General features: G+C 38.1%; 1 protein-coding gene across 1 annotated transcript in view; it reads left to right on the top strand.

Moving 5' to 3' along the window:
• Positions 1–15,488, top strand: part of FEZ2 (fasciculation and elongation protein zeta 2) — a 53,068-nt gene extending 37,580 nt beyond the window's left edge. The window contains exons 6-8 of the mRNA XM_026649629.2: positions 873–948; positions 6,099–6,164; positions 14,423–15,488. Of these exons, the coding sequence (XP_026505414.1) occupies positions 873–948; positions 6,099–6,164; positions 14,423–14,439 (159 nt within the window). The 3' untranslated portion in view covers positions 14,440–15,488. The remainder of the gene's footprint in view (positions 1–872; positions 949–6,098; positions 6,165–14,422) is intronic.
• Positions 15,489–15,991: the final 503 nt, after the last annotated feature.

Here is a 15,991-nt window from a genome sequence, read left to right as displayed (position 1 = left end):
CGATTAAAACTGTGATTAATCTTTTTTTATTTAATGGCATGAGTTAACTGCGATTAATCGACAGCCCTAATTTAAACCTTCTGTTTTCCCCTTGGGGAGTCTGGACCCTGGTTTTCACAAGAACGTTTTATTGTTTTGTGTGATCTGTACTGCCTTGTGCTTTACGTGATTAAACATAAAGAGCATAAAGTTAGTAGATTGGACAAAGTATTTGTGTTGACTGCTTCACAACTATTGTGTTCCCCCTGAGGGAGTTAAACTGTAAACCAGAAGTTTCACACCTTTGGGGTTGAGTTCTGGCTGAGGGGCTGTGTTTAAGTACTGGGCAGTCTGAAATGTCCAGAGGGGCTAGGTAGCTGGACAGTGGGTTCTGACACTCGGAGGGCAGTAACAGATAGAAGGTCTGCACCCTGAGCATGTGGATAGGAACCCTAAGATTGGGGCAGTGGCTGGACTCCGTTCAGACTACAGGAGCTTAAAGCACCCTTTGGATCTGGGGCACTGAGGCCTGAATTCCCCTCATAGTAGTGTTAGTAGGTGGCCAGGAAGGGACTCTCACTAGGATCCATGACACGGGATAGAAGGAACTTGTTAGAGTAAGGGACTTTAAATGATACACAGTTACTTTCTTAAATGTTTAATACACCTTCATGTTTGTGTGTTTTATGTAATTTATGACAAAATTAAAAACCGACTTTTGTGACAGAGGTAGATTTAGGACAATTGAGATAGAAACTTGTTTCTTGCAAAATATCTGATCTTATTAGATAACATCTTGTAATTCTACAAAATAAGTAAGATTTTTTTGTAGTTCAAGCAGGGTAAATTATAAGCAAAGTGATTGCTGAATAATCATGTTTTTCATTTGACAGTACTTAACAACAGTCATTCCTTATGAGAAGAAAAGTGGACCCCCCTGTGTTGAAGATCTACAAACATTAACCAAAAGTGAGTAAATATTTAAAACTCTCCTGCTGATCTCATGTCCCATACCTAGTATTGCCAAAAACGAGTGTTCAAAAATCATGCTTTAGACCCCCCCAAAATCATATTACTATTTTTAAGCCATAATAAATTTTGCAAAAAGAACAGGAGTACTTGTGGCACCTTAGAGACTAACAAATTTATTCGAGCATAAGCTTTTGTGGGCCCACGAAAGCTTATGCTCGAATAAATTTGTTAGTCTCTAAGGTGCCACAAGTACTCCTGTTCTTTTTGCGGATACAGACTAACACGGCTGCTACTCTGAAATAAATTTTGGGTGGTTCTTGTTTGTCTTCTGGTTTTTGAGTCTCTAGAATGCACTCGGATCATGTTTTCAGGCTTGTCTCTGAAACCCTGAGGGCTAGAAACTTTTTATTTTAACTAAAAGCTGATCTTCTCATGTAATGACTTGACTTCAGGAGCAGGAGCCCTAAGAAAAATACCAAATATCATGAATGTTGGCAACACTGCTTCCCCGCTCCCTCAAAATATGCTATGTGTACTAATGGGTTTATCAGCAAATTCGTGTTGAGTTGAGACAACCATTTATGTAGTGAAGTTAGAACTTTTGAGAATGAGAGTAGTTGGGGGAGCTATTTAATTATAGTTGTCAAATAATTGCTGTTCAGAGACTTTCAGATCTACTTTCCTTGGCCTAATTTTTCATGTGACAGTTATTTTGGTGAGTACAAATTAAGACACCCTAATGGCATCTGATTTTCACAATGTCTCAAGTGCCCACCCTCTTAAAAGCAGGTCCTTTTAGGGTGTCTGAGTTTGAGTACCCAGAATTATTAAACACTTCTGAAAATGTAAGATCTTATATGCATTTCTGCTGGCAGGAGACATATAAAATTTTTAAATAATAGAACATTTAAACAAAAGTAACTCAGATACACATTCTTTTCCTGCAATATGCTCCCTTGGCTAGTACTTAAGGTTTGTGTTTAAACTAGCGCTTTCTCACAGTTAACTTCATTTTCTGTTTAATCCTGTAATGAGGTCATAATCCTTTACTTATGACTAAAGCATAGTTCAAAATGTCAAAATTCCAGTAGTAGTCAAGGGGGAGGGGAAGCCAAAAGTCTGAGCCAAATAACTTTTTTTCATTAACAACAAAAACGTTTATACAAATGCGTACTGTAAAGAGGTAAGTGTTTTCTGTGGACTGGTTGAAACCTGATCCTATTACTCAGGCTTGGTCAACACTACAGAGATAGATTGAGGTAAGGCAGCTTATATCTAATTACAGGTATGTCAGTGTACACACTACAGCCTTGCTCCCGCCGATGTAAGTGCCCTACTGCACCGACGACATAACTCCACTTCTAAGAAAGGCATAGGACTTAACTACACCAAAATAAGGCAATGCAGTGTCCATATAGACAGTGTTACTTACATCTGCTGTTGGCTGTCATTCTTGTCAATTTCATGGCTACTTGCTGGAGCCGTGAAATTGACAAGAAAGCCAGACTGACACAGGGTGGGTGGGGGACTCCAGCTAGAGACGGCTGCCTCCTGGGCTCACAGGCATGCTGTGCCTGCCCTGCTCAGAGTTCAGCTACCTCACAGCTCCCCGCTCCCAGCCCAGCTGCTGCCTGGGCTCCCCGCTCAGAGTTGGGCTGTGCCTGCCCAGCTCCCTTCAGGAAGCCCTGGTACTGCACGGAGGCTCCCGCTGCCAGGAGCCTAGCTGCACTCCCGGGCTCTTGGCTCCCCGCTCCTTGCCACAGCCGGGGTCCCAGCAGGGAGCTTCGTGCCTGAAGTCCTCGAGCCTCCTGGGGGCAGCCAGGCTTCCGGTGCCAGGGAGCCATGTGCCCAGTGGGGGGGTGGCCAGGCTCCCAGTCATGGGGAGCTGCATGTGGAGCTGAGAGGCCAAGATTCTTAGCCTCCCACACTGCCCCTCTTAAATCGGTGGAAGCACTCCTGGTGAGGACACGCACCATCAACAAAAGGAGGATAATGTGGGCATTAACCACCGTGGTAATTACTGTGATGGTTGTAAGTCGACCTAACGTAGGTCGATGTACGTTTCTAATGTAGACATGCCCTCAGTAGCAGATTTCTTGGCTGGCTTCTTGCTTGTGCAATTTTGAGGCAAATATTGAACAGGTTATTTAAAGCTACGAACACTGAATATTTTATTTCAACATAAAGATAAATATAGTATTCTGGAATAGTCATACGGTATTATGATTATCCCATGAGCATTCTGGAGCTTATTAAATGCTGCTAGTCGGTAAATGCTGTGCTTCTGATTCTTTCATTCCTCTTGTGTTGAGAACACTTACAGAGGGATATACTTCTCAACATTCTTTAGTTGAATATGGAGCAACAGACAAGCACAAAGAACAGGAGTACTTGTGGCACCTTAGAGACTAACAAATTTATTAGAGCATAAGCTTTCGTGGGCTACAACCCACTTCTTCGGATGCATAAGGCGAAAGCTTATGCTCTAATAAATTTGTTAGTCTCTAAGGTGCCACAAGTACTCCTGTTCTTTTTGCGGATACAGACTAACACGGCTGCTACTCTGAAACCAGACAAGCATAAGTAAGCCAGGGCAGTTAACAGAGGTTTTTCCTATAGTTAAAGGTCCACTGCTCCAGGGACCAGCAATGGAAATGTCTTTTCTGTATTCTGTGTTATAAGCCTCACAGCTGCCTATTTCCAAACATAAAACAAGCATTGCATGTAAAAGTAGAATCTTCTCATTAATAGTTTGATCTCTTTCGGATCCAACTCTAAATGCTTGCAAAAAAAGTTCTACAGTTGGCAAGTTAACTAAATTGGGTCCTTTTGCCAGTAGGTTGTTTAGTCTACTGTGGTTCATGGTAGTTGTCTGACTTTTCAGTGTTATTTTCTTTTCAAATACTGTTGTTGTTTTTTTATAATTCATTTCTCACTAATTATTGGCTATCCTTATCGACAGCTAACACTGTTAGCCAGCTTATACAGAGTGAAATTTTTGCACAACCTAAGTGAAAAAGCACTTTGCATTCCTCAAACCATATGAATGTTCCCAAGAGATCTGAAACATTTTCAGAAATAAATGTAGCATCCTCTTGGATAGTAGGAGCCTGCAAAAGTTTTTCTAACATTTTTAGTACTTAAGTAGTATGATGCTTATTCAGTCTGCATAAATTAAATTCCTGTGGGTATGAATTTCTTTCGCATTCCAGGAGTTCCTTCTTGTAATAACTGCCACCGGCTGTAAAACACTAGATGAAATCCTGATTGCTGAAATAGTTCTTACATAAGAGTTGACTTTCAGTATTATTAAATTAAACGTAGGATCTTCACAGTAATGTTTTGCTTTCTAATATTGTTAAGGGATTAGATTAATTTCAACAGTTTTAGCTATCAGACTACTTAACTTTTAACTGAATATTTTGAGTAAATGGAAACCACAAAGACAGCGTTTGAACTCCAATATATTTAAGTACCTAATAAAAAAAATTAATAAATTAAAATATCTTATTTTTGGCAAAGATTCTGCTATGTCAGGTTTTGCCATATGGGAGGCTATGAAAGATGGGAGTTCGTCTTTATATATGCAAAGAAAAGGTCAGACTTTAATTTCTTATATTTAATATTATGATATGTGTTACTCTGAAACACACAGACCACATAGCAAACAGGCAGTTTCCGACCCAATTCATGGTGTTGGTATGTAGACTTTGGATCAGGACATTTTTCAAAGGGACAAAGGGTAGTTAGGCATCTAACTTCCCATTGATATTAACTGCTATTTGTGTCGTTGAAAATTTCTCCCCAATCTTTACTATGGAATTTGAAATTATAGGCATTCTTTTTTTACTTACTTTCACCCTCTTGGTCAACTCTCTACCTTTTACCCTCAATTGTAGTTTGATTTTTACAACTGTTCACCCTTTCTGCTTCTTTAGATCAAAAACTTGTGGCTTCATCTTAGCTTTTTTTTTACTAAATGTTTTGAAGACTTGCCCTTTTTTGGGCAAGCGTAGTGTTCACAACCATAACTACAGATTCTTTATTCCAACTCCACATCTTGTCCATCTGCAAATCTGAATGTTTACCCTCGGCAGAAAGCTTGTCTCAAAAGAATTCTGTCAAAATCAGTTCCAAATGCAGTCAGGTGTTTGGTATCCTCCCTGGGCCGTGGTTGGAAAAATCAGTTGACGGAACTTTCTCTTCCTTCCTGATGGCTCCAACCCTAATGAAGTTATTAGCTGGGATAGTTCAATTTTAGCATGTGCCCCTACAGGGATCTTTTCATGTCTAAAGACTGTCAGAGAAGAGAACCACCACATTCTAGGAATGTCAGTATGCTCTCTTGTCTTCCACCTTGTTTCTTAAATGCTTAATTGCTGTGAATGGAGTCACAGATTCTTCTCCAGTTGATGGGGAAAGGTGAAGTGGGAGTGTAATGGCACAATTATTTCTCTAGCCATATCTGAGGGTGAAATAATACAGCATAATACATAACCTGGTGAAACTTACAGAACTTCTGTAGCTGCACAGCTGAAAGTAAATTTGGCCTACTAAAGCCCAGTGCTAGGGGGAATAACATGAAAAAATACTGAAACATTAAAGGATTTATAATTTCAATATCCTGTTAGACAGTTTTCCCCATTGTAAAGATCTTGGTTTAAAACTCCAAAACAATATTGATAGCTGCTAAGTGGAATGAGAGATGTTGGTACCATGTTTTCGTTTTTCTTTACTGTTTATATTGATTTTTATAACAAAAGTGCATTGAAATACATGACAAACAAAAACACCTATGTCTGATATGATTAATCATGTTAAAGAACAAAAAATTAAAAATTCAGTGTGGTTTTAAAAAAGAGTCTTCTTATACAGTACTCCTTGACCCAATTCCCTGGCTCTTATGTGCATACGCTATAGATTTACGTTAGAATTATGCATATGAAAGGGGTGTGGAACAGCCCCCATGTGTCTGCCATTCATATTTTCAGTATTCCAATTACATATTTTCTAATTGATATGGATGCAATATCTAGATGAGTAGTTAAAGTATCTTCAATGTGGTTGTTCAAGTAACATCTTTAATTTGACTAATGATCTGAATTATTGCTTTTTCTCATCCACCCTTCCCCTCCCATACTTTTCAGTCCTTTATGCTATGAAAGAGGACAGCGAGAAAGTGCCAAGCTTATTAACAGACTACATTTTAAAGGGTGAGTATGTCTGTTAGTATACATGCATTAGCTGGGATCTTTTATTTTAAGTTAATATGAGGTATATTAAATATATGTTTTAAAATGCTGTTCTTGTGGCATTCATGAATTACTAGGTCTGTTATCTTCTAATCAAACTATGCTTTTTTTTATTTTATGTGCCCAGAAGCCCCTAAGCATGTCACACCATAAATAAAACGTGACAGTAATTTATTTTGTGATGGTCTAAAGCACATTACAAGAGCGCCATAGGACATCATAGTATCAAAACCAAATCATTTAAGATCTAGTATACAAAGTAAAATATGAATAGTTCAAAATGTATTAGGTTTTTCTGAAACAATGAACTACTTAAATAATCTGTGGAAATAATGTACATTGCTGATACAGGGCTTGTAGACTTGTATAAATTTGAAATTTTCCTTCTGATCACTAGTAAATATAAGAACAGCCATACTGGGTCAGACTAATGATCCATCTAGCCCAGTATCCTATCTCCTGACAGTGGCCAATGCCAGGTGCTTCAGAGGGAATGAACAGAACAGGTAATCATCAAGTGATCCATCCCCTGTTGCCCATTCCTAGCTTCTGGCAAACAGAGGCTAGGGACACTTCAGAGCATGGTTTTGTATCTCTGCCCATTCTGGCTAATAGGTCCATCAGTGGCTATCTTCCACAAACAATGTCCTTGGATATTTTTCTTTATTCTGTCTGTTTCCATTTAAAATTAAAAGGTTTGAGTGTACTTGCTGTATATTTTCCAGTGCTATACATTGCCTGACACACTGAAAATCAGACAATGGGGATCATCATTTACCTTGAAAAACAGTTCCACAGTCTAATAGAGATCATCATAAGGATTCTAGACATTTCACCTGAAATTGCATTCTTAGTTCATTCCATCACTACTAGTTATTTCATTTTAAATCATTTCTCTCCCTTAGTTATCATACTCCACTTTATTTTTGAACTAAACTATACAATGCATGTTTAGTGTAGTTAATCCCTTCGTTACTTATTTTGGTCTTTTCTCTTAAACTCCCTCCAATTTGTCTGCATCCAGGGCCGGCTCCAGGCACCAGCGGAGCAAGCTCGTGCTTGGGGCAGCAGATTCCAAGGGGCGGCATTCCATCTAATCCTTTTTTTTTTTTGTGCTTCACCGCTTTGGCCGCCCCTGCAGGTTTTTTCTTTTTGGTTTGCTGCTCCCGCTGCCCTGTAGGGGGGCGGAGGAGGGTAGTGCCCTGCAGCAAGCCGGGAGGGCAGTCCGCGTCCTTCCCTGCCTGCCGACCGGAGCGGCCCGGAGCCCTCCCGGCAGGAGGCGCCCACGGAGGGGCCGCGTGGCAGCGCCCCGCTTAAGGAAGCCCTGGGGGCCCCCCTTCTCTCCCTTCCCCCCCCCCCCCCCCGCCAGCCGGGGTGCACACTCCGCTGCCCCGGGTCTGCAGGGCCGGGAGTCCCCCTGCACCCACGCTCCCGCCGCCCCGCAGGTATTTTGTTTTTGTTTTTTCTTTCCTTCACCGCTCCGCACGGCCGGTTTGTCTTCACCGCTTCACTCCTTGTCTTCACTCACAAGGAGTGCAGCAATTTAAAGTAATATCTAAATGGTTTGACGAGGATACTACATGATGTGCCTAACTCAGCCTGTTAGTTATAGCTGGATGGTATCCTGAGACATGCTTCAGTAAATTGTTTAGATAGGAATTGTTAAGTTTACAAATGATCTGTTTTAAATTCAGCATACCAATTTAAAATTGAATCCAAAGACGTTTTAGCTGTTTTTTGTAAAGCACTTTCAGATCTAGGGATAGGTATTGTATTATAGTGTTATGAACTTCTTCGATAATCTGGATAGGCAATAAAAGCAGGCTTCCACCACCATTCAGGGACTGCTCATTGATAGCTGCCAGTACCATTCAAGCAGAAGCAGCCAATATAAGTAGGCTTCCACCACGCAAACCCCCGTCTGTGCAAAATCTGCCATTGTGCTGGAAAAGAATAAATTCCCTGAGTTAAGGAATAGTTCAAAGCATGATCACTATTTGGGAGACTTGAAGGAAGCATTTGTACCTCTGTTATTCTTGAAGCATGAACAGTTGGCATTGACAGGCTTTGTAGGCACCTATGTTGATGCCACCTAAACCTCAGCACTGACGTCACTCAGAATTGAGAGTTGGAGAATATTCCTCCTCTGCATCAAGCTTCAATGTCAACAAGCGGTGAGATATTCTGTAGCTGTTCCTGGAGCAATACAATCTCTCCATTGCTCTGCCACCAAGACCTTCTGATGCATGACGACCTCCACAGTTGGTGTCAGTGGTCTCGCGCTCCATTAGGCTTCATTTGAGGACTAAGGGGTATATTTATACTGCAATCGGAGGTGTGATTGCAGCATGTGTAGACATACCTGAGCTAGGTTCAATCTAGTTAGTTTGGTACTAATAGTGAAGCTGCAGCAGCATGAGCTGCAGAATGGGCTAGCCAACTTGAGTACAAGCCTGCCAGAGAGCCCGGCTGTGTACTTGGGTGGCTAGCCCATGCAGCCATGGCTTCACTGCTGTTGGTACTCAAACTGTCTTAGGTATGTTTGTATGAGCTGCAGTCACATCTCCAAGTGCAATATAAAAATACCCAGAATGTTCTCAGACGTTAGTCTGTTATCTGGCATGTAGACAGTTCTTTCAAAGGATTATTAATGGAGGATTAGATCTTTTAAACAATCTGTTCAGGCAGGCTTTGATGTTGCAGTGCCTTGGAGCCATTTGCTGCTATCATTAACCATTCTTGCATAAGAATTTCAACTTCATCCCTGAATTTCAGGGTAAAATGTTTTACCTGCTTTTTTGAAGGTAGTCTCTCTTCATTGGAAATGTTGACGGTATCTTGATCAAGACCAGAATAACAGTGAGGATTTTGGGACAGCATGCCACTGTCTAGAAGCATAGATGTGTGTTTAGTGATAACTGACCTGATTTGCTATCATTGATTCTAGTCTTAGCTATTTTGATAGATACAAGACAGATTACTTGCTGTTAAGGTTGAGTCAAGAAATGAAAAACAGAAAAAAATAAGTGTTAATTTCATCATGAAAGTTATTGAAGTATGTTAAAATCAAATGACTTTTTTGTTTTGCTAGGGACCTCTATTTTCCCTAAAAGAGTGGGCAGGGTTGTTCTGTGATAATGGCACATTGTGCAGCTCTGTGTGAAGTCTTGATAATACTGAATCTTGTCAATATAATTAGCTGAGTTTTTTCTAGTCCTGAATACTGTTTCTCAAGCAGAAAAATAGTTCTCTACTAAAAGTCCTTATTAAGTGGCTATCATCTTCAGTGAACCCTTATATCGAGGCACAATTTGCACTCTTGATAAAAAGCAGAGAAGGGAATACTTAAAAAATATGAAAGTATTCAGGCCAGCACATCTGGCTAATATGCATATTAAGGGAATTGGATAACATGAGAAAGCTCTGGCAGTTATTGTTGAAGAAGTTGTTTAGAACTAAGGATTGGAGGAGAAAATAAAAATATTATAACAGTTCTAGCAATTGCCATTTTCAGTACCTAGTGGTATAATGGAACAAACATTGAGAGAGATCTGTGTTCATCTATAGGTAAATGGAATACTAAGCAACAAACAGCATATGTTTGTAAAGGACAGATCTTGCCAAATGTGATTTGCTTTTTTGATAGAATCAAAAAATTAGTTGAGGTTAATAGAGATTTGCTGGATTTCATTAAAGCATTTTTATACGAAGTGTCAAGTTCTCTCAAATATGCTTGAGCACTGACATGTTGATTATCTACTTTGTGGAGGACTAAACACAGGTAATAACTACTGTGTTGAGTTGGAATGTCTGGTAGGGTCTTGTTGAACTTATTGTATTGTTTGGTCTTTAATAGCTTCATTACTGGTATGGTTGAGTGGGTAGAACAACATGCTAATGAACTGGGAAAGACAGCTTAGTCTACTGCCTGTTGCACTGGGCAAGGACTTTGGCGACCTGAGTTCTGTTGCCAGCTCTGCTGCTGATCTTCTGTGTGATCTAGGGCCAGGGCACTTCTCTTTTCTATGCCTTTGTTTCTCTTCTCCCGCTTTGCTTGTCTTGTCTAAATAAACTGTGAGGTCTTCAAGGCAGGTACTCTATCTGATTGTGTATATTACAACACTTAGTACAATAGGACTTGATCTTGGATAGGACCTCTAGACACTATAATGCTACAAATGATAAATAATAAATTGGAAGTTGGTACTAAATTAGGTGTTGTGAGAACTAGTAAAGCAGAAAGGCTATAAACGGTATGAAATAGAGGGAGGAATTAATAAATTGAGCTCTAACTGGTAAAAATGCCAGGTAATGCATCTAAGTGAGTGGAAGGGAAGATCCTCAAAGGTACCAATGCCAAAAGAGACCTAGGACAAATTAGATGTGAATATGTAATGCAGTAAAATAGCTAAAAAGGCCAGTCAACTTGGGGCTGTTTCCAGTGAGGCATCACATTATGCAGGGGGGGAAAGGATGATTTAGTGGAGCTCTGTGATTGGTATCAAAATACTTTGCATTGCATTTGCCATTCAAAAAAGTCTTTAAAACTAATGTTAAAAATAAAATTACTTTAAAAATATGACTTCAGCTTATCCTCATAGCCAAGACCCTTCATTCCAGTGAACAGTTATATAGTTCTTCTTCGGATCCTCTCTAAAATGTACAGGAGTACTTGTGGCACCTTAGAGACTAACAAATTTATTAAAGCATAAGCTTTCGTGGGCTATAGCCCACTTCTTCGGATGCATATAGAATGGAACATATATTGAGGAGATATATATACACACATACAGAGAGCATGAACAGGTGGGAGTTGTCTTACCAACTCTGAGAGGCCAATTAAGTAAGAGAAAAAAAAAACTTTTGAAGTGATAATCAAGATAGCCCAGTACAGACAGTTTGATAAGAAGTGTGAGAATACTTACAAGGGGCGATAGATTCAATGTTTGTAATGGCTCAGCCATTCCCAGTCCTTAGTCAAGCCGAAGTTTTCAGTACCTAGTGGTATAATGGAACAAACATTGAGAAAGATCTGTGTTCATCTATAGGTAAATGGAATACTAAGCAACAAACAGCATATGTTCGTAAATAACAGATCTTGCCAAATGTGATTGCTTTTTTTGATTAGTTGAGGTTAATAGAGATTCGCTGGATTTCATTAAAGCATTTTTATACAAAGTGACAATGTGTATCCCTTCAGAGGCAAGTTGCCAAAACTAGACCCACAGTTCCAGACAGGGTCTTTTCATGGTATTGCACAATTGAATAACTATTTCCCTTGTTTTGTTCATACTATTTTTGATGCGGTCTAAAATCCTTTTGTTATTCTTTGTCACAATTCACCATTGTTTCCATCCTTATGTTATTGGTAATGAAAGGGGCTTAGTGATTTATATTTAGTACATTGTAATTCATTACCCAGCAAGTTATGGGTCAATGTATGATTTTTAGATCTAAAATGGAAATACTTACTAATGTGAAATTCAATCAGACACTGTCTAGGCTGCATTCCAGATGTGTTCAAATCTTTCTAAATACGATTGAGAGACAAGGAGGGTGAGGTAATCTATTATTTTGGACCATTTTCTGTTAGTGAAAGAGACAAGCTTTCAAGCTTACACAGAGCTCTTCTTCAGGTCTGGGAAAGATACTCTTAAGGTATATCTGCCCTGCAATATACACCCACAGCTGGGCCATGCCAGCTGACTCAGGCTTGTGGGTCTCAAGCTAAGGGGTTGTTTAATTGTGGTGTAGAAGTCCAGGCTTGGACTGGACCCCAGGTTCTAAGATCTTGTGAGGTGGGAGGATCCCAGAGCTTGGGCTGCAGCCTGAGCTCACACATCTGCACCACAGTAAATAGGCCCCTAGCCCTGCAAACCCAAGTCAGCTGGCATGGGCCAGGCATGGTTGTCTAATTGCAGTGTAGACGTACCCAAAGTGTCACCACTAATACAAGGTGGAACAGATTGTTTAGCATATGTAGTTAACACATATTGTAAGAGAAGTGATGAAGCGGCCAGTTAACACCTCTGCAATCATAAAACAAAAAAGGTGGTTTTAGTGGGTTACAGATTGTTCTAATAAGCCATAAATACAATGTCTTTATTAAGTCCATGATTTTCAGTGTGTAGCAAAGTTATGAATTTAAGCTCCCAGGCTTGTCTTTTGAAGGTGTTGTGCAAGTGTTGTGAATATGATTGGCACTTGAAAACCATAATGGCCATGTTTCAATCCCAAGCCAGGATGGAGGAAGCAGAAGTGTAAGATGTTAGTGATCTGAAGGAGAGGCATGTGTTTAGTGTCAGGAAAAATCTATATTAATGAATCAAGGCCAAGATTTTAAAATTTTCAGTTAAATAAAAGTATACCATCAGTTTGAAATTGGAAATTTCAAATAATGAGTTAAAAGTATTTTTGGGTGCTATACCTTCTCCACAGTTAATCTCCCAATTTTTTTGCTTTCACAATCATATTTTTCTTTTTAAAAACATTCTTCTCATATTATCATGTAAAAGATCAACAAAAGCAGGGGAAATAATGAAAATAACTCTTTAGTTTGTGCATTTTACAGCACTTTGTGCAAACTGCAGAGCAGAGATGAATGTATTTTCTGTAATTTCAGCTAGTGAGTGTTCTTCGGTGTTACTTACAATAATAGTAGGTACAAAATGTTCAGATAAGTATGATTAAGTTAATCATGTCCCTTTAATATTCTCACAGCAGCCTTCACTCTGCCTACTTGCATACACAGTATGCATTACAATACTGTAATTTCTTTGCATGATCACATAATGGGATGCTATTCAGTAAATATTACATCATTATACACAAAGGAATAAAACTTCTGTAATTGGTGAGAATATAGTATGGAGAATTTTTCATTATTGTGTGGCATGATTATATGTAGACTTTGTTGAAATACATGAATGCAAAGGGCCAAAGATACATTTGCTGATGGCCATGTGTAAAAAAAACCTAAATAGATATCTATAGCTTGAATCTTTTGATTTGTTAAATTAAATCTCTAGCCTTAATAATACATTACAGTAGGTTTTTTGCATACATTATATATTACCATTATGATAAACTCATCTATGAAAGCCAATTAGATTTCCTTATTCTTGACACAGACATTTATAAGTTTAGATAATACTTTCCTATTTGAAAAATTACTTTATTAAGTCCATATGAACACTTAGCCAGAGTAAGCTCCTTTTTAAAATCTTCCATTCTTACAGTAACACAAACTGACTGGCTTAAAACTTGTAACTAATCTGAGTATTCTTGCCTCGTTGCCCATAAATGAAAAAATAGTGGTTATGACTTAAGGTAGTTCAAGAAAAATATTGCTACACATACCGCCAAGTAAAATGGAAGAAAATGTGTGTATTTGTCTTTCTGCCAAATTAAATAGTTTTTAATTATTCTTCCGACCCCCAACTATTTAGACTGTGGAAGTGGTATGATTTCCCATCTTTGAACTTGTTTCTTTTATCCCGCACCTGATCTTTTAAGTTACCAATAAGGGCTGAAACTGAATTTTTGTTTTAAATTAAAAGGCAAAAATGTAACTGTCAGTGTTTTTATTTTTAAATTGTGAAAGTATTTCTGATAATGAGGGAATTTATTTTCTTGTCTTTATTATTTAAAGTTTTTGTGCTTCTTTGTTACACCTGACTTCTTTATTTGCTTTTGTGTTGTGCTAGCATTGGTTTGAAAGCTGGATTGCTCTGAGGTTTGTGTCTTTTAGATGTGAAACAGGAATGAGAAACATGTGAAGGACATGTCTTTGTCTTCCCACTTTATATGATCCACAGGGTACACACATCAAGCTTAGAATTGTCATCTGAAATTTTCAATACATATTTTAATATTTCACTGCATGGTAGTACTTCCACTTTTTCTTGAATGTTCCATGAAATTATAGTTAATTCCTCAGGATAGAAAGCTTGTAAAGTGTAAAAACACCATTATTTAAGACATGATCTTTAGTTAACTCATTTCTGTGTTAATATTAGTTAGTGATAGCATTTTTTGTTATAAAGTTTTCTTTTGGGAAGAGGGTTCCAGTTTAATTATCTATTTCAATTCTAGATTTTATTCACTGCTTTTAGAGTGTAGAACTAAGCATTCTTCATGTTTGTTTACTGTATCCTGCAATGTGTTTATGCACAATGTTCAATGAGGTTTATGCCTGTATATTTGTGGTTCTTTTGCAGTTCTGTGTCCGACATGAAAAGTGCTGCTTTACTTCAGAAGTAACCATGCTCCTTCCTGTGACAAGAAGCTTTCCAGAGATAGTTCATAGTATTTTCTTTTCATTTGGCACTGTATCTAAACCTGTATGTATTTACTTTCCATGTCTGTTTGGATTTTTGGATCATACAGTAGGCCTTTTGGGCATGATGATAGAATTTATGCACTTTTCATTTGATGGTGCAATGTGCTTGAGCATAGAACAAACATTGTACAGTTTTACTCACAAGCTTTGGTTTGGCTTTTTAAAATCTATTTTACATTGTGTAACATAGTAATCCCTCCCACATATTTCATTGTTGGGGAAAGAAAACTAAACTTTAAATACTGTAAATAAAATAAGCCTATAATTTTAACTAATCTGCAGTAAAACTAAATAAATAAATAAACCCTCTGTTCTTATATCAAACTTGCAAAAGGGATCATAGCCAAGCCTGCACTGAAGAATTCCATTGAAGTTCTTTAGTGGACACTCCAAAACCGTGATAATGGAAACTGGCACTGAACACTTTTTTTAAAAGCAGTAACTTAGATTAAAACTATAATACTGTATTGTTCAGACACTGAACAAATGTTCTGATGCTCTACAGGAAGAAGAATCAGTATCTCTGCTCCCTTTACTTGCTACCTGATTTACATAAACTTCAAAATATTAGATGATAATTCTTCATCACTCTTATTTTCTATTGGTTCTGTTTTTAATAATTGTCTATTGAGACCTGATATGTTCCCTCATTACTGCTATCATTTTAGTACTCATGTTAAATATTTGGTCTTAGGATAATATTTTATAGGCTGCAGTATGTAAACAAATATTTTAAGATGCTCGGTGTCCTTTTAATTATGTGCAGTGTTTGAGAAATGGTCATTCTCATTTCCAAGACTGTTACATTGAAACTTTCATTATCATGTACTTATAAGGCATCCTACAGATCTGGCTCCCTGTCTGTCATGATGTTATACCTGTACCTAGATGTCACTGATGGGAACATATTTTATAAATCACATTAAATATCTTTGCTAGTCTTAGAGCAAGTCCAGTGGTGTGAAAAGAGAAGTAAATGCCAATAGAAAGAAAGAAAGTAACTGTTTTTAAGTTTGATTCCATATTTATTATATATTTATACTATAGAAGCCCCCAGAGCCAGCCACAGTACAAATACATAGGAAGATACAATCCTGAAGAGCTTATAATCAAACATTTTTCTCAAGAATTTGCTTCTATTCCTTTATCTTAAAATCTTAGTGATGAAGAATCTGTTCTAGAATAATTTTCACAATGTAATACTTTTAAGAATCTGCTTATTAGTAGCAGATACTATATGAATTCTTCCACTTGATTAGCAGAGCACATTAATTATGAACATGGCACTCTGTCACTCAGTAATGCAGTTTTCCCTCTAGATTCAGTTACAGTATTATAATTGAACTTCAGTATTATGTGTCCGTTGTGCCTGTCTTTTTTTTTTTTTTTGCAGAATATTCAGAACTCAGAATCTATAGCCATTACACCGCTTGGTCAGCAGTGGACA

Source organism: Terrapene carolina, unplaced genomic scaffold (genome assembly GCF_002925995.2).
Source record: "Terrapene carolina triunguis isolate 2854851 unplaced genomic scaffold, T_m_triunguis-2.0 Scaffold85, whole genome shotgun sequence".
NCBI lineage: Eukaryota > Metazoa > Chordata > Testudines > Emydidae > Terrapene > Terrapene triunguis.
The sequence above is the reverse complement of the archived record's forward strand: the minus strand, read 5'-3'. Positions and strand labels throughout refer to the sequence as shown.